Source organism: Scylla paramamosain, chromosome 30 (genome assembly GCF_035594125.1).
Source record: "Scylla paramamosain isolate STU-SP2022 chromosome 30, ASM3559412v1, whole genome shotgun sequence".
NCBI classification, from domain to species: domain Eukaryota; kingdom Metazoa; phylum Arthropoda; class Malacostraca; order Decapoda; family Portunidae; genus Scylla; species Scylla paramamosain.
In genome coordinates this window covers 16,844,218-16,862,410 of record NC_087180.1, presented here as the reverse complement: position 1 = coordinate 16,862,410, position 18,193 = coordinate 16,844,218, and the positions used below count along the sequence as shown (strand labels likewise).

Below are 18,193 nucleotides of genomic sequence, written 5' to 3'. Positions count from 1 at the left end.
TTTAAGGGGGAGAAAAAAGAAAGAAATGTTTTTACGGATACAGGGAAGCAGAAGGAAGGAAAAGAGATAACTGGGGGAGTAAAGGCGATGAAAATAAATATTGCTGGGGCGTAAGAAAGAGGATGACAAGACTTTTAGGAAATGGGAAGAAAGGAAAGGCAGGAAAAAAAAATGTTTTAGGGATTATGGGAACAAGGGAGTGAAGGGATGGAAAAAAAGTGAGTGAGGAAGATTTTAAGAGGAGAAAAGGGGTGAAGTAAGGGTCAGGAGAGCCAGAGAGAGGCAGGGAGAGGCAGGGGAAGTCGGAGAAGTGGGCGGGGTGGACTGACAGGAAGGAAGATAAGAACTGAGGATAAAAAAGATAAAAATGAGTGGAGAAGGCAGGAGCAAAAACAGCCTCGGAGTTTAAAGCACACACGAAATAGTAAAAAAAAAAAGTATGAAATAAAGTGAAAATTACCGGCGAGCTTCGTCACGTTTTGCCTGAATGAAAAAAAAAAAATAAATAAAAAAAAAATAAAAAAGTGAATATAAATTAATGAACAAATACTGAAACTGATTCCTTACACGAGATCTTTTTTTTTTTTTTTCGTAAAGAATCTAAAAACAGTTATAGTTATAGTGTGTGTGTGTGTGTGTGTGTGTGTTCTTCGTTTCATTCTTCTACTCCTTCAAAATTACAGGGAATATATAATAAAAATAGCTTAAAAATATATACTTAGCTCCACTACAATGTATATTGTAGTCCACGTGAATACTAAAAAAAAATCTTTCCTAACTTTCCTTATATTGATTATTTCCTTTAAAGATAGAAAAAAAAATATGCAGCCCTTTTATCTTTTTGGGGTCAATTTCCAAACTTTTTCAGAAAATTCTTTTGAAATTAGCAATAGTCGGAACATGATTTCCTTATTTTCCTTCCAAGACTTTCATTCCCTTTTCTTTTCCCATCGTAAATACGTGAATGCTGATAAAATAGACTTGCTGGAAGGGATAGATAGATAGATAGATAGATGTAGATAGTAGATACCTCGGTTTTCTCTCAGCATTTCTTTTTTTTTTTTTTACTCCTCGTTCCCTCTTCTTCATCTGGTTCTTTGGTTCTTATTCTTGATACTATTCTTGTTTTTGTCATGTTTTTATTTATTTTTTTGTTCCTTTCTCATTCTTCATCGTCGCCGTGGTTGGTGTTTAGTTCCTCCTCCTCCTCTTCTTCTTCCTCTCCCTATTCCTTCAAGAGTCATATCCATCCTCTCTTCTGTCTCAGTTCTCCAACACTCAAATAACAAAAGCTTCAAAAACACACACAAAAAAAAAAAAAGAAGAAAAAAAAAAAGGAATAAAGACAAGCGATATATCAGATTTCTCCGCCTAAGAGATAAAAAAAGTCGAATGCCAAAGAATAGAAGAGGAAGAAGAAGAAGAAAAAAAAAAAAAAAACTATGGCAAACATTCATGCTCTCTTATTCTGGGGAGTTGACGCCACTAACAAGCCCAGCACGTAACACAGGTAAGCTATATTCATTCCCTCACACCTGCCGGATTTAGAGGCTGATTAGTAACGCCTCTCGCCACCTTGTAAAAATAACAAGAGAGTGAGAGAGGGAAAAGAAAGCAGTAACGTTCCATCTCTCTATGTATTCAGGATAAGTAAACCCCGTATTTGCCATTTTGCGAGGCGGGTCTTTTAGGAGAGTTATACGACTGATATGAACAACGATAACTACCTTGATGTATTCCTGAAAGCTTTACGCAGAATTGACTCCACTGAGAAATTGCAGGGTATGAGGATCCGGAGGTGAAGGATGCAATGAATGTTTCCTGCGCTCCTCAACTCAGACCTGCTGGATGTGGCTGTACCCTCCACTTCATCAGCTGGTGTTTATCATAATAGAAACTTCAACTTCACGCTCCCTTCCGCTCCTCTGAAAGTCTCTTAAGGTCTTAAAAGAGACTATGAAAAAAAAATGAGGGATTCACACGAAGGTGCTCTCTCAGTATGACTATTTTCAAAGGCCACAGAGATGAGTTGCAGGGTTTTCAAGAGTGTTTCGCCTTTCAACAACGTAGAAATCTTATTAATCTGTCACTAGAACCATAAAAAAAACTTCCCTAGAAACCCGTGTAACTTCAACTAGAGCCTTTTGAAAGTAGAAGGCGCAGAAGTGTTTTATAATATAGTCTTAAGGTTGGATAGAAAGAACGTCTCGATCTCTCTCCCCTAGAAACCCGTGTAACTTCAACTAAAGCCTTTTGAAAGTAGTGGAGGTACGGCGCAGAAGTACTTTAGAATACAGTCCTAAGGTTTGATAGAAAGAGCGTATCGATCTCACTCCAGCCTTCGTGACGTTGTGTTCTGCTCAGTTTGTGACCTGCGGTGTACCTCAGGGCGCTAACTTACGACCACTCGGCTTCCTCTTCCTCTTCATCATCAGCAATGGACGCCCGAGGGACCAGACAGCCAGCTCGGTGAAGCCACTCGTACACTGGTGAGCTGCGGGCATCACCATTGTTAGTCTCACCAGCAGATTCAAGACTTTTTTTTCTATCTCTCTCTCCCTCTCTCCCCTCTCTCTCCCTCATTCACTTTCGTTGATATTTATCCGCTATAACTGTTATCCGGCTTGTGTTTATAGTGTGTTTCATTACACTTTGTTTATCTTTACATGCTGCAGGTGATGTTTTCTTGTTTCTTCTTTTCTCTTGTTTCGTCACCTTTCAGCCTCGCCATTCAATGATTAGTAAATGCCATGCGTCCGTTCTTTCTCGTCTCTACGCATGAAATAATTCTATAATCAATCTTGAATGGCGGCAAATATTCGATGTTTTTTTTTCTTTTCTCTTAAGCAATACTTGAATTTCACTAATTTATTATGGGATAATTGAGATGTTTCTCCTATTTATTTATCGTTTCAAGAAGGGAAATTTGAAAGACGCCATTTTATTTTACCTTCAACGACGGTAAATATGTCACGTTCTGTCTGCTTTTTTACGCAATATTTGAATTATACAACGCAGTATTTGAATTACACACATTTAATATTATAAGACTATTTTTTCAAGAAGGAAACTTTGAAAGGTGCGTTCTTTCATACCAACGACTCTAAAAAATGACAGCCTCCCCCTTCTGTTTGGCATGGTAAGAGCCAGCCACGATATTACACGCTTCAAGAAAGAGGAATTTTCGCATGCAGGAATTCACTCAAGGGGAAGAAGCAAAATGTAAAGCAGACAATACACAATCAAACACAACCTCACGTTTAGAAGCGCTTTCAAAATAGATTATTATAATTTCCCGCAAGCAAGGAAAATTAGGTAATACATTCTCTTATGCACCCTGACTTTTGGAAGCGTTCTATCAACCAGTTAGTTTTTTTTTTTGTCTCTTTCTTAAAACAAGCAGATGATGACTGGGAAACTACGCGGGATGGTTAAATAAATGAAGGTTCTTGAGCGCCATTACGTGGATAAAAACGAGGGAGGTGGTAAAGCTTTTTTTGTTCTTACTGTTCTAACTTAACACAAGGAGGTAATGACTAGGAGACGCCACGTAAAGGCTTAAAAATTATGTTCCTGAGCGCCATTGTAAGAATAAGAACACGAAGACAGTAAAGTATTTTTTTTTCTCTCTTAACACTGGGAGCTAGTGATTAAGAAAGTCAATGTGGAATAGAAAAAAAAAAAAAAAAAAATCGATGTTTTGAGCGAGAAAAGCTAAAGTTGGTATTTTCTGTATTTTTAATTTGTAAAGATAAATAGTTTAAAATGACGTTTTCAGCAAAGACAGAAAAAAAAAAAAAGGATATTAAAGAAAAAAAATCAATATAGAGATAATGAACAAAGTGCACAAAAAAAAAAAAAAAATCTTGAGCTGAGAAATATAAATAGATACAATAAAATGAATAATATAGAAGATAAATAAATACATAAATAAATACGTAAATATCTGAAAAATAAATAAGTGAAATAAAAGATAAAAATAATAAAATCAAAATAACTAAATAGATAATAAAAACTAAAAAAAAAAAAAAAAAAAGTCGATCATTGAGCTTTGGAGAACGAGTTTACGTCAAGGCAGGCAGGTGGAGGTGCGGTGCCCGAGGCAATCACCATGTGGCGCTGTGCCGCGGGCCTCGCCTCCGTCTCTGTCCCCTGGCTGGCGTGTGTTAAGTTACTGGCTTGCTATAATCGTGTGACATGGAGACGCTTTCAATTTACAGCACTTATTGATTGATTTCTTGGTTACTTTGTTTTTTTATTTGTATTACTTTAATTAATTCTAGCTAATTTATTTTTATTTTGTTTCATATTTTACTTGTTTTATTGGAGTGGTCTTGTTTTGCTTTATTTTGTTTATTATCTTTCTTTTTACTTCCATAAAATTTACTTTATTTGCTTCACCCTACGTTCTTTTACTTCATCTTATAATTATCTTCACTTTAATTATTTATCTGTAAAGGAAGCTGGCTTAAATTTTCAGGAAACTAGTAAAAAATCGAGAAAAAAATATAAGTAATAATGATAAAATAATTACCACTCACAAAAATAAAAAAAGGGTACTTCTCTTTCCAAGACAATTAACTTAACCTACAAGAAAAATAAATAAATAAATGAAAATAAAACAAGAAACTGAATCACGCAAAGATCTCCAAAGTTTACATTCTAGATACGCACTACATATCAATTGACTGTCCATCTTTGCAAGGTTGAATGAGCAAGTGTCTGAACTGAACTGGGCTGGCATAAGTTGGCTGGTAAGTGTTTGATATGAGGGAAGTCGAACCCTTGGCAACGCAATACGAACAGATAGGCAAGCACTTCATGATCGAACACAGGTAGGCATTAAAATGTTCAATAATAATTTAGCTGTGATAGTTTTCCTGGTTCATAATGTTACCACGTCTCTTAACTTGTGGGCTTAAGAGGAAAAAAAGTTATAAAAGGAAACTACTCGTACTTGTAAACACGTCTGGTTCCATTCCAGCTCTGTTCTGGTCCTGGTCTGGTTCTGGTTCTTGATGCGCCTGTGCTACAAAATTATGATCAGTAAGGAGCAAATATTAAGTAATTCTTGGCTGGTTGTCACTTTTTTTTTTTTTTTTTAGTTTTCTTGCATGAGTGAGTCGTTTGATGTTTATTGCTGTTGTCGTTGTTGTTGTTGTTGTTGTTGTTGTTGTTTTTGCTGTGTATTATCATAATGTTTGTTTTATTATTTATTCTGATATAATTACATAGTGTTTGTGGTCATGCTGGTTAATTTTAATATATGAACATATTTAAATTCAAATCGTTAATGCGCATGTACTGAAACCTATCTCAGCAACAACAACAACAACAACAACAACAACAACAACCACACACACACACACACACACACACACACCAAAAGGACGAGAGAGGAGGAGGAGGAGGAGGAGGAGGAGGAGGAGGAGGAGGAAGAGAGGCAGTAAGATTCTTGCTCACTTAAAGATACAGAAGATAATGTTCCTTTAAATCATCTTCCCCCCCTTTGCCCACCTCACTTCACCCCCTCCCCCTCAACCTCCCCTTCTTCACCCACCATTGCGGTTACTCTTCTCCCCTCCCCATCACCACCACCACCACCACCACCAGTTCCTTCATGTACTCTCTCCAATTTACTCCTTTTCCTTCTTATCTCTTTCATTCCACTTACTGCCGTCCGTTCCAGCCTTCATCACCGCCTCTCTCAAGTCTTCAGTTTCCAGTAAGTGTATATGCATCTCTTTCTTTTCCCCAAGAATCATGTTTGCCATTCAGCTCTTCTCTAAGCTCCTTTTTGTTACTCTCCATCCCTTTCTTAACCTCCCATCACCGTCTTTTCTTTTTTTTTTCACTATCTTTCTGCATTTGTACCTTCCCTATGCATCCTTCAGGTGTCCGAATATTGCCTCGCTTTCTCCCTACAAGTTCCTTTTAATTTATTTTTTCCTGCTTTGTTAGTTTTCAGTTTCTTAGCAGCATTCATTTCACGTTTTCTTTGCCTAATATCTTCACCTCGCATTATTTCTATAAGTACCTCTCGAATTTGACTTTCCGTCCTTATCTTTCCACTTTTTCAGGTCATTTTACTTTCTGTATCTCTTTGTTCCTCCTCTTATTCAATTCCGTATCCTCCTTTACAATGCTTTCCACACTTTTCTGAATCTCCTCTGCTTTCTTGCCTTGTTCTTATTCCTTATCTTCCTTATCTTCATACCCTTTCGTCTCAACTCCAGTTTTCCTTCACCTTTGCATACATTGTCTTACCTCTTCGTTGTTCATTCTCTCTCTCTCTCTCTCTCTCTTGTTCACCCTAAGTTGGCGAAGGACTCTCATACACTCATAATCCAGACACGTCTCGTCTATTTGTTCTGAAGTCACGAAGAGAGAATGTTCCGTTCTTTACACACACACACACACACACACACACACACATACACACACACAATAACCTGCCTCGTGTCTGTGCCCTCTGTAAGTTCTCTTCAGTAAGTGGCGTTGCATACAAAGACGTGTTGCTTATGGCTGTGTTTCTCTTCTTCCATGTCCATTAGTTTGGCTTAATTTCACGCTCTTTCTGTGCTCCGTGTTGAGTGAATTTACGAAAGTGGAGTGGTGTAGATTATGGTAAATGCAAGCGATTTGTATTCAAAACATCGGAGAATGAAGGTTAAAATATCTGCCTTCCTTAGAAAAAATTTGATGAATAGTCTCTTATACTTTAGAAAATAGAATGAAAACTATTAAATCCTGCTTTTAAAATACCCCTCGAAAAGTGTTAAGTCATTCAGTTGCAATTAAAGGCTGAAAACTCTTGAATATTTTTAAAAGTAATGTTTGAAAGCTGTTGAATCTTTAAGAATTGAGGTTGGAAATTAATGTATCTTACGTTTAACTGCTGTACAAACACCTTCATGTGGGCAGAGTTAGGGAAAGGAACCTGTCTTCACAATCACACATCTGGAAAACGTTACGCATCTTTGTGTGATGGAAATAAACACCTTTGGCGTGAGATAGTAAATAATAAAACCACACGGATGCAAACAGGGGTGGTGAAAATAACCTGCTTTAATCCCACAAATCCACAAAAAACTTATGCATCTTGGTAGGAGAGAAAGAAAAAAGAAGTTATGTGGGACAGTAAAAGACTAAAGCTAGTATTTTGCGCTTTTACTACGAATATTTTTATGCCCCAGAGAAATGACTGGTCGAATTTCAAAGGGTGTTTCTTCCCACTGACATTACAAAATACTAAACTATCACCGGAGTCACCGTAACTCCCTTGAAAAACTCCATAGCATCTACTACGAATACAACCTGCTGAATATAATCGAGATGAAGCATCGAAACCAAAAAAAAACACAACTTTTTATCTTTTCATCACCACCACACGTTGTTTTCCTTCCCTGAATTCGCACCACGAAAAAAGAGAGAAAGGATACAGAAACCGCGCCGCTGCACCACCACAACATCGCTGCGCCGAGTCGACACAAGGCCCCGAAACCTCCAGCGAGCCTTTAGATCAGTGACCGGCAGCGGGGAAAGAAAACGAGGATGGAACTTTACCCTCCGTCGCGCAGCTGAGTACGAGGGGCCTCGGCTAATTACTGCCCCTTACCTGGCCACGGATTTACACAACAGGGAGATAAGGAGAGGGAGAAAAAGCCGAGCGCTGCGAGAGGAGGAGGGAGAGGAGGAGAACGGGAAGGGGGGACGAGGAAAAGAGTAAGAGGAGGAGTAAGAAGGGGATGAGGTGGAATATATGTGACTCCCTTCTTTGTTTTCGAAGTGAGGTAGTTAACAAGAGCGGCTGAGGACCTGGTGTGGTGCGGAGTGGTAACTGTGGTGTGGTTGGAGGCGGAGAGGAGCTGGTAGGTGATGTGGATACGGTGTGAGTGTGGCTAAGACTTTTTTGAGTGATGTGGTAGAAAACTGTGGTAATTCAACGTGCTTAAACATCATGGAGGGTTAAATGTAGAGGATTTTTTTTACTAGTTAGCGTAGAGAAGCGTAATTAACTACTACTACACATACATTACATTTACAGATTATAGTTCTTTGTAATCCTATGTAACAATTATGACCAGCACCTCGAGCACGGAGCCAAGTCCTATAGATACCCCCATAGATGCTAGACAGATATTTCTAGGGCATTCCCACCACCACCACCACCACCACCACCGCCACCACCACCACCACCTTCACCCCCGCCAAGACATGCATTCTAATCCCAAGAGTCGGTTCACGGAGTCTTGTATTTCTCTTCCTTATGAATTATGGAGAGTTCGATCTTATCTGTAAACGGCTTTATAGGAGTGGCCTTAGGAGTGCTCGATCAGAGAGAGAGAGAGAGAGAGAGAGAGAGAGAGAGAGAGAGAGAGAGAGAGAGAGAGAGAGAGAGAGAGAGAGAGAGCAAAACTGGAACTGCTCTTAAAAGATTTAGGTCCAAATATGTTTACAATCTATCAACGCATTCTCTCTCTCTCTCTCTCTCTCTCTCTCTCTCTCTCTCTCTCTCTCTCTCTCACAAAAACCAGCGAGTTATCTTAATCACGGCATCTCATCCTTCGCGAGTATAATTGTGATGCAAATGCTGGCCAGCGAGCCTTCACTTATCTTGTCAGGCGGCGAGCATCTGGAAAATCCGTCACCTGATGTGTCTATGAGAGCCTCGTCCACGCCTCTGACCCCAAGCACCCCCAACCTCCCCCCCTCGGCCTCCCCCCGCCCCGACTCCTTCATTATCTCCACCTCTGTGCCTCGGAGGGGACAGAGTCATTTCTGAAAGCAAAACTCCCGGCCAGAAATAAAGATTACAACTGAGAATCACTATTATTATATCTAAATTATCATCGTTCCCACAAGTTATGTCGACGCTCCGCTCTCATTGGCTCGCGTAACGTAAACATGGCTCCTATTGGCTGCTGCGGGTCGATGGTGGGCTGTGATTGGATGGGATGCTGGTTAGGCCCGCCTCTCGTCAACGTGTGTGGTCTGGCGAGGGCTCAGGGATGCTGGGGCCACGAGAAGGAACGGGGAAGGATCTGTGGTCAGTAAGTTCACACGTATGAAACGCGTTATGAAGACATGAGCCGAGGTAACCCATCGCTTCGTATGTCTCCATCTGTCTATTCATGTATGGGAGTTTGTGGTTGATCAATGTGCTAATATTGTGCACGGTTTTTTTAAGTTGGTTTGTTATGTTGTGTCATATTAAGCCATTATCTCTGTTTATGTCAGTTTTTTGTATCTTTATCTATTTTATGTCTTGTAATTTGTGGTTTATTTATTACGTTATTGACTAATGTACTTTGGATTTGGTTTGTTTTGTTCTGTTCTACTGTTAAAACCTATTTGTGTCTGTCTTTTTTCTTCTTATCCCTATCTGTTTATTTAAGTCTTGTACTTTTGCGGTTTATTGATGTTATGTTATTGACTACGATTTTGCGTGGTTGGTTTGTTATATTGTGCTACACTTGTCATTAAAAACCATTATTACTATCCGCATGTCTATTTCTCTCTATGCATTTCTATTTCTCTTTTATTTATGTTCTGTTATTTATATCGTTTTGTGGAGCTTATATCATTATATTGTGTTTACTCAAACCACCACCACCACCACCACCATTACCATTATTGACTCTCACCTCTACTACCCCCAACACCAACACCAATGTTTATCACCACCACAATTACCACAACAACCACAGTATCACCTTTACTCACCCCGCCCACGAAGACACACAAACACTTCCATACCCTCACTACCACCACCACCACCGCCGCGACACAAGAGGAGGAGGAGGAGGAGGCGGGGGGTAGGCAGGAGGCAAGAGGCAGCAGGATGTAAGCACCATATACATTCCAGCCACACAATCAGATGTTAGTAAATCAATTTGAAGTCATAACGTAACCCTGCATGGCGTCGGACAATGGCGGTGTACGTTCATTTCTATTCGTCCACATGCCTCTCCTGACCCCCCTTAGCCGTATGTCTCGCTAATGGTGGAGATAATAGGTAGATACTAAGCGCTATAATGGTTCTCCTCCCCGCTCGTACCCCGCTTCAGACGTACTCACACCTGCTTCATCCAGCTTGCAAAGGGATCACTTGTCCGGAAGGAAACAAAGGTGAACGATTTGAGTGTTAAGCACCGGTAGTAAACCAGGTAGCGGATTGTAAGCTTCTCCTGCAATCACGTCCCTTTTCTATACCCCCTTTTACCTGTAGCACCAATCACCAGCCGCCTTGCACTACCGAAGAAGTGCTGTAGCCAATCAGGGAGTAGTTCACGTAGTCACAAGAGGCAGGAATGCAAACACTATGGCAGCGAAGGGTTTTCTAAAATGTTATCAGTGACCGGGGGACCATAAGAACCAGATTTCCAGGATTCCTGCATAATCACCTACTCGTTTTACAGCTTTAATCTTGATCTATATGACAAAATAGAGAGAAGATACGGGCATTAAAAGAGCACCAAACCAACACATTAGGACCCGGCTATTGAGGGACCGGGATACGAGAGGGACGGCAAGGTCTCGTAAGGAAATCATTGATGACTTGAATGGTATAGGAAATGCTGATCCCGGACGTGGCCTTGTGTAGAGAGCGTCTGTGTTTGGATGTAAAGGTGTAGGTGGCTTATCTGTGGGTATTCTGAATCTGGTGTGGGCTGGACTAAGTGTATCTGTGGGTCTAATTTAAGAGTGTCTTCTTGGGTCTGGCGTAAGAGTATGTGCAGGGATCTAAAAAAAAAGGTCTTAAAATGAGTTTATTGAGAGGAAAGTTTGGAGATGAGTATAGGTGGACTATAAATAATTTTCACATATAAAAAGTCATCAAAGTCTTAAGGATGATTATGTAACGGAAAATTAGGTAATGTAATGTTAGGTTCAACAAGTCTGTACGTTGGTCAACAAAATTTACTTTAAGGTTGGGTTAGGTTAGCTTAGGTTAGGTTAAAGTCAACAAAATATACTGTAAGGTTAGGTTAGATTAACTTAGGTTAAAGGCAACAATTTACTGTAAGGTTAGGTTAGCTTAGGTTAGGTTAAAGTCAACAAAATTTACTGTAACGTTTGGTTAGATTAAACAAGCCTATACCTCTATACTGCAAGGAATTGATGTAAACTGGGTTGGGAAAGGTCTAATGAAATAGGTCTAGAAATAGGTTTAGAAGTAACTGTATGGGGGACAGGTCTGAGTGGGGCTCAAAACAGTGCATGCAATGAGAGGTGTGACCGTATCTGGGTCTTGGAAGTAAGGGAAGCTGCAAGAAGCCAACAAGTCTACACGTAAGAAGATAAGGAAAATTTAACTAGGTCAGGTATGGGTGGGGGTTTTGCAAGGCTCTAGGGAGGTCGAGGTGGGGTTCAGGTGGGGTCTTAACTCTAAGGCAACAAGGAGCGACTTTCTCAGATTCATGAACGGAGAGGATCAGTTTTATAATCTTCAGGTTTTCCTTCTTTCTCGCGTTCACTTTTACAAATGTCCTAATAGTTATTCAAGGAAGAACGTAAATTCTCTCTCTCTCTCTCTCTCTCTCTCACCTTGAGGAATCTAACTTCCGTCCTCATTGTAAAAGGGATACGTTGATTTTGGCGAGTCACCTAAACACACTCACACAAACACAAACACACACAAACACTCTTCAGACTAAACCCCTCAATGTGTGTGTGTGTGTGTGTGTGTGTGTGTGTGTGTGTGTGTGTGGAGACTCCCGCTCACTATCCCTGCTTTGGGCGAAGACAAAGCAAACTCCACAAAGGACACAGGGTCGAAAATCCCAGGGTAGGTAAGGGGCACAGGACCTTGTGGGCGGAGAGTGTTAGGGTAAGTTTGGCTTGAAGGTAAGGGAGAGGAAGGGGAGAGGAAGGGGATGCAGTCTACTGGGGGCATCAAATAGAATGGTGCGAGTATTGAAGGCGGCATGACTTGGCTGAAGATAAGTACTCTCTCTCTCTCTCTCTCTCTCTCTCTCTCTCTCTCTCTCTCTCTCTCTCTCTCTCGTGTATCCCGTCATTGCGATTTTCTTTTAGTTTCTCCTTTTCTTTCAATTCTACGTTACATTTTCTCCCTGTCATTGTTTAGTCTCTTTTTTTTGCATGCCTCCCTCTCCTCTTACCCTCTCCCTCTCCCTCTCTCTCAGAATCCCAAGTCATCGGAATCTAACGCCTTAAAAGCAACGAAAATGGGACCACGTTTTCTTTCCCCCCACATTACTAGCCAACAGAAAACGTTCACGCGGGTTATCATCATCGCCACCCGAGGCACAACTTAACAAATGCAACGGAACGGATAGAAAATGAATAAGGAGAAAACGGGAAAATGGTGTGCACGGCTAAAAATTACATTACATACCGATAAATTGAATATTGAGGCGGTGGTTCCCTGGTTCTTTGACTTCTAGGTTCTTTGGTTCTATGTAGAGACGCCAGCTGTTGCTTTATCGCCCTGTGCTTCGTGGCGTGGACAGCTGACGGCCCACTCAGCTGTCTGTTCTGTCCGTCCATCTGTCTGTCTGTCTATCTGTCCTCCTTTTTCTCCAAGGATGGGTTACTCGGCTCCTGGGTGATGGAATACGTGCAGGTTAATGAGTTTGGTCTGGAAATGTATTTTTTTTGTGTTAAAAGAAGGAGAACCAGTTGTGGATTAGAAGGTAATGTAAAGAGAAGCACAATTTTTTTTTCGATACATTAAAACTTCGATTAAAAGACCACTTGGATAAATGATAATTCGATGAAAGGCCACTTCGATAAATGAACACTTCAATAAACAAATACTTCGATAAACGGGTACTCATATAAAAGAACACTTGAATAAAATGACAGTTCAACAAAACTCCACAAAACGATACTTTAGTAACCCCACAACCAGATGGCCAGACACCACGTAACTAAACAAACACTTAAACTACTTAATACACTATCCACACACAAACTACTACTAAGATCACACCAATATTTAACTTAACTGCTCTATTTCACCAGTCTATATAATCACGATGATCCTGCCTGTCCTACCATCCATCTATGCCATCCTACACATTCTAACCTGTATATGTATGTATGTATATGTATGTGTATGTATCCTTCGTCCACGGCTCCATCTCGCTTTCTCTTTCCATTCTTACCTCAACCTCACCACAGCCTCTAAGTCGCCCTAAACACCCTCTAGCGTGTTTTCCCCCCACCACCCATGCCACCTATCGTCTCACGTCCGCAGCCCGTCACCGCGGCAGAAGAGGTCCTGTCACAAACCCCTTAATTATTAACTTTCATCTCTGCGCTGCCTCTCCGCTCTTGTTTCCAACCCTGGAGCCTGAAAACCTCCCACGAAACCTCATTGAAACCTCGTCCTTCCTTATTTTGATGACTGAGGTTTTCAACAGTATTACCAACGGGTGTCGAAATATGCTCACGTTCCCCTGGGTGACTGACGGACGAGGCGAGGGGCGGAGGGTGACAGGCAGCGAGACAAGTGGTTTGGAAGTCATTTCACGGGCAAGGCTATTTGAGGAAGGCGAAGGGAGGTAAAACGAGAGAAAGTGTTCTTACTGTTTTGGACTTTTGTGAGGGGATGTGGGGAGACTTAGAGGAGGAGGAGGAGGAGGAGGAGGAGGAGGAGAGAAAAATGTACCCAGACAGTCTTCAAGTAAATTAACTGAACATAGCCACTGCTCAAATGTCTTAGATGTATATTGGCTCTCTCTCTCTCTCTCTCTCTCTCTCTCTCTCTCTCTCATTACCTATTCACCTTTAATCACTTTGCCCCCCGCATCTCCTCCTCCTCCTCCCTTGGTCTTCTGCTCCCTCAGCCCCCTTACACATACCTTGGCCCCCACCAGCCGTGTTCTTCCCTTCCTTCCTCCCCCTTCCCACCTCCATTAGCTCAAGGGAAGAAGGGAAGTGGAGAAAGAGAAGGAAAGAGAAAATGGCTGGTGAAGAATAGGAGATGGGATCTCTCTCTCTCTCTCTCTCTCTCTCTCTCTCTCTCTCTCTGCTCCGTAAAATGATAGAAATGTAAACAAAATACCTTTATGTTACCACCACCACAACTACCACCACTACAGTAACGACCAGACACAACAACAACAACAACAACTGACAGGAAGAGCATTTACCTTCCCTTTGTGCGACGCAGGCCCACGTTGTTACCACACTGGTCTGCTGTAGGACTGTCGCTCTGCCCCCAACACGTCCCTAACACGGAGACTCAGTTTGTCGTGGTGATTAATTTGTTACAACGTCCCCACAACCCGATGCGTCTCTTCCACTGCTTGTCGCTTTCCCCTCCGTGTGCCGTGCGTTCGTAAATACCTTCCGTGTGTCCGTCCGGGAGTTGTAATGTTTTGGTATTACTCTTGCACTGTCCGGTTGGGTTTGTGATTCACTCAGCGGCTTCGTTACATTCGAATGAAGCTTTGTGGTACTCGAAGCTTCTCTGGAGTGAGTTGCATGTATGATAGTTGAGTTATGGTGCAGTGAGAGAGGTATATATCGTTTTAAATGTATTGTAATTTCATACTTTCTACTCTAAGCTCGTCTGGAGTGTGTTACGTGTTCGATAGTTGAGTTATGGTGTACGATAGACTCTTTACTTAAATAGGGTATATATAACTTTCATATTAATAGTCAAAGTTGGTCTGAGATGGTTTGCACGTTCGACAATTGAGTTTTTGTGCAAGGGGAATACTGGCGAAGGACAACGAAAACTATATAAAATAAGACCCACTAAGGTTTTATGCAACTATAAATCCACCGTAATATCTCTCACGAGTTCGTTCTTTTCTAATCTGTCTTTCTCTTCGTCTTTTTTCTCCTGTTTTTACGTCCGGTTCCTCTTATCTATCATGGTAAGGACGGCGTCTGCAAAGGGAATTCGGTTTTAGCATTTGTGATCTATATGGGTGAATAAATATAGAACCTCCTTATTGAAACAAAGTATATACGACTTTTTAGCTTACCGTAACATGTTTCATATATTCTAGCACAACATTTCCTTCTGTAGACAAGAATAATAATCTCTGGTATGGTACAAGAATGCCTCAAGACAACACCAGCTTTCTCCTACCACACATATCACCAGCTCCAGTTGTCGATGCTATGTTCAGAAGCTCTATGATATACATAACCCCCTCTGATAACTTATACACGCCATTTATCTCTCCCGCCTCATCTCCGCAACACTCTCATGCCTCACCACCCATCAAAATTCCCTGATCCCTCCCCAGACCGCTACATCCCCGCCCGTGCTCATTTCCCTGTTTGTCCTGCCCCCTTCCTCTCCTCCCCAAATACCTTTTCTGCCGAGTCCCAGCACCCTTTCCCTAACCCCTAACCCCTTGCCCCCTCCTGGTTCCCCGTCCCTCTCCTCCCCTGTCTCTCCCTCCAGGCAGGGTGAGGCCAGGCTAACGAGGCGACACGGGCGGCTGGCGGGGCGGGAAGCTGAATGGGAGGCGACATGTGTAATGGTCCCGCCAGCCTCAAACTGCCCTATTGTTGTGGCCGCCAAAGGGACCACAACCACCCACCCACTCTCTCTCTCTCTCTCTCTCTCTCTCTCTCTCTCTCTCTCTCTCTCTCTCTCTCTCTGAAACACGCACAAAATATTTCCACCAGCAGTTTCTCCAGTATCGTATGTGCCTTAACACACACACACACACACACACACACACACACACACACACACACACACACACACACACACAAAGCATGTTAGGGCCTTGGGGTGAGATGTGAGGAAGGAAGTGAAGGATGAGGATGCTGATAAGAAGATGGGAAGAAGATGAGAGAGCGAGGCTGCTGGAGATAAGAGATTGAAAGACAGGAAGATGAGCAAGCTTAAGAAAAAGAGAATAGATGAAGAAGAGATGAGTGAACGAGGAACTATGATAGATCAGCAACAAGTCAGTAAAGTAACGAATACACTAACGAAAAAAAGTGAGCCAGTAGATTGAACAACCAGAAATCATGCACAAGTTACTGGAGAGGGAAGAAGTGCAGAGCTTGCGAATAAGTCAACAAACCAGCAAATTAATCGATAAGTTGGGAAGTTCGAGAGGCCAAAAGTCGTACATAAGTTTGAGCAGTGAACGAGATTGCAAGTTCGCGAGTAGGTACGTTCAGATAATCAGTTAGCGAGTGAGTTAGCGGGAGAGCGGTGAGGGATGAACGTGAGGGTGAGGGCGTGTCGGGCTGGGGATGAGCTGGCAACCCCCCATCAGGGCACAAAAGGGGGCAGGGGGCAGAAGGGGAAGGGGAGGGAGCCAAGTGTGGTCGGAATAACTCGGCCTGAAACGAAATCGAGCGGTGATTTATCGTTGGTTAGAATCTCTCTCTCTCTCTCTCTCTCTCTCTCTCTCTCTCTCTCTCTCTCTCTCTCTCTCTCTCTCTCTCTCTCACAGTTACCTCATGTCAAAGAAGGAATTACCGAATCTGTTAACGAAATCTTCTGAAAACCTTCGCTTAAAACGCTTTTCTCACCGTAAGAAGAATAAAAGAAGAAGAAGAAGAAGAAGAAGAAGAAGAAGAAGAAGAAGAAGAAGAAGAAACGAAGAAGAAAGCACTTATTTCTGAACATTCCTCCCTTATCAAACCCAGGAAAGAGAGAGAGAGAGAGAGAGAGAGAGAGAGAGAGAGAGAGAGAGAGAGAGAGAGAGAGAGAGAGAGAGAGAGAGAGAGAGAGAGAGAGAGAGAGAGAATCACAACAAAACGCTCAACATAAAACGAGAAAATAAAAATAAAAAAATCTGAATGAAACAAAGGAAAAATCTTGACATTCAGAAAATACAATGAAGCGAGGAGAATAAAATGCAATGAAAAAAAGAGAAGACACTGTTAAGATGCTCAATTTTCACACCAAATCCAGAAATCGTGGAGGCGAAGAGACAGTTGAGGACCCCAGGTGAGAATCGAGCAATCAGGTTATGACCAAACAAACCTCAACCTCGTGAAAAGGAGAGAGGGAAAAAAATCTTATTGTGGGAAGGAAAACAGATCAGAGAAAGAGATCGAAGTGAAGAGGAGAGAGAGAGAAAGAAACAGGGTGTTAGATACTGGGAAGACACTGAAGAGGAGGAGGAAGAGGAGAAAGAGGTAAGAAAGTAAGAAAAGAAGAGACGAAGAAGCTAGTGGTAAGTAGAGACAAAAGAGAGAAAAGGAATAAGGGGAAAAAATAACAAAAAAATAAAGAAATTAGCGGTAAACACAAAGAGGAGAGAAGATGAAGGAAAATTTGAAGGAAAAGGAAAACGAAAGGGAAGAAAAGAAGGCAGGAGGAGTAGGAAACAAGGAGAAATACCATAGATAAAGAAGACAGGAGGGAGAAAGAGAGAGGGACAGAGGAGAGGAAACGGAGAAGGAGGAGGAGAAGGGGGAGGCTCACTGGGGTGGAAGAAGAGGTAAAGCTGGGGAGGTGAGATGGATCGCCAGTTCGTCTCTTTAGCGAGGCGACGGGCGGCACGAATTGGGTATTGGATTGTTATCTTCCTTTCGGCTCCGGTGGTCCCGCCCTTTGTGTTGGGGCGCGCCGAGGTGCGAAGCCGAGTCCTTCCTGAGCCGCTGAGGAGGAGCAGGAGGAGGAGGAGGAAGGAGAGAAGGAATAAAGACAGGCAAACTCGTGGTGTTCTTCGTGTATATAAGAAAGGATGAGAGAAAAGGATCTACGAGAATAGGAAGACATGGAGGAAAAGGAAGATTAAAGGAGGAAGAAGAGGGTACACCAAGGGGATGAAATTTCTTCCTCCTTTTTTTTTTTTTTTTAGCTTCGTTCTCTAAAAATTCGTCGGATGATTGATATTTCTGAATTTTCTGGTTCTATTTTTTTTTTTGTAGAATTCCTTCCCTTTTCATTTGCTTGGTTGAAATATTTTCCGTCATCTTCTTTATTTCCATCCCTTCGTTTTCATTCCCTTTTACAGCTTTCCACTCTCTTTTCATCTATATTGTCATTTCCTCACCAAAATTTCTTTCCACTTCCTTTTGTTCCATCGAGAATTCACTTTCTTCACTTACTTTCCTCATCTTTTCCCTCCTTCTTTCCTTTCCTTCTTTCCTTACATTCCTTCACACACCAATCAACATTCATCTGCTTTCCATCCATCACCTCTATTATTTTCATCAAGCTCCCACATTTCTCTGTTTCAACTTTCCTTTCCTTTCTCTCTCCTCCTTTCCTTCTCTCTCTCTCTCT

The 18,193-nt window shown here is 41.8% G+C and overlaps 1 protein-coding gene across 10 annotated transcripts in view; it reads right to left on the bottom strand.

The window, feature by feature from the left end:
• The window catches only part of LOC135115936 (uncharacterized), a 186,746-nt gene that overhangs the window by 9,040 nt on the left and 159,513 nt on the right, over nucleotides 1-18,193 (bottom strand). For 4 of the 10 annotated variants that reach the window (XR_010276110.1, XR_010276111.1, XM_064033076.1 and 1 more), the window contains one exon: nucleotides 12,362-12,567. The exons of 3 other annotated variants lie outside the window; for them this stretch is intronic. Coding sequence is in view for 1 of the 7 variants with exons in the window: in XM_064033079.1 (XP_063889149.1) it covers nucleotides 12,557-12,567 (11 nt within the window). In the remaining 6 variants the exon portion in view is untranslated. Of the gene's footprint in view, nucleotides 1-12,361; nucleotides 12,605-14,123; nucleotides 14,347-18,193 lie in introns of those variants that run through there. 3 more of the 10 variants (XR_010276112.1, XR_010276109.1, XR_010276113.1) reach the window with 3 other exon arrangements.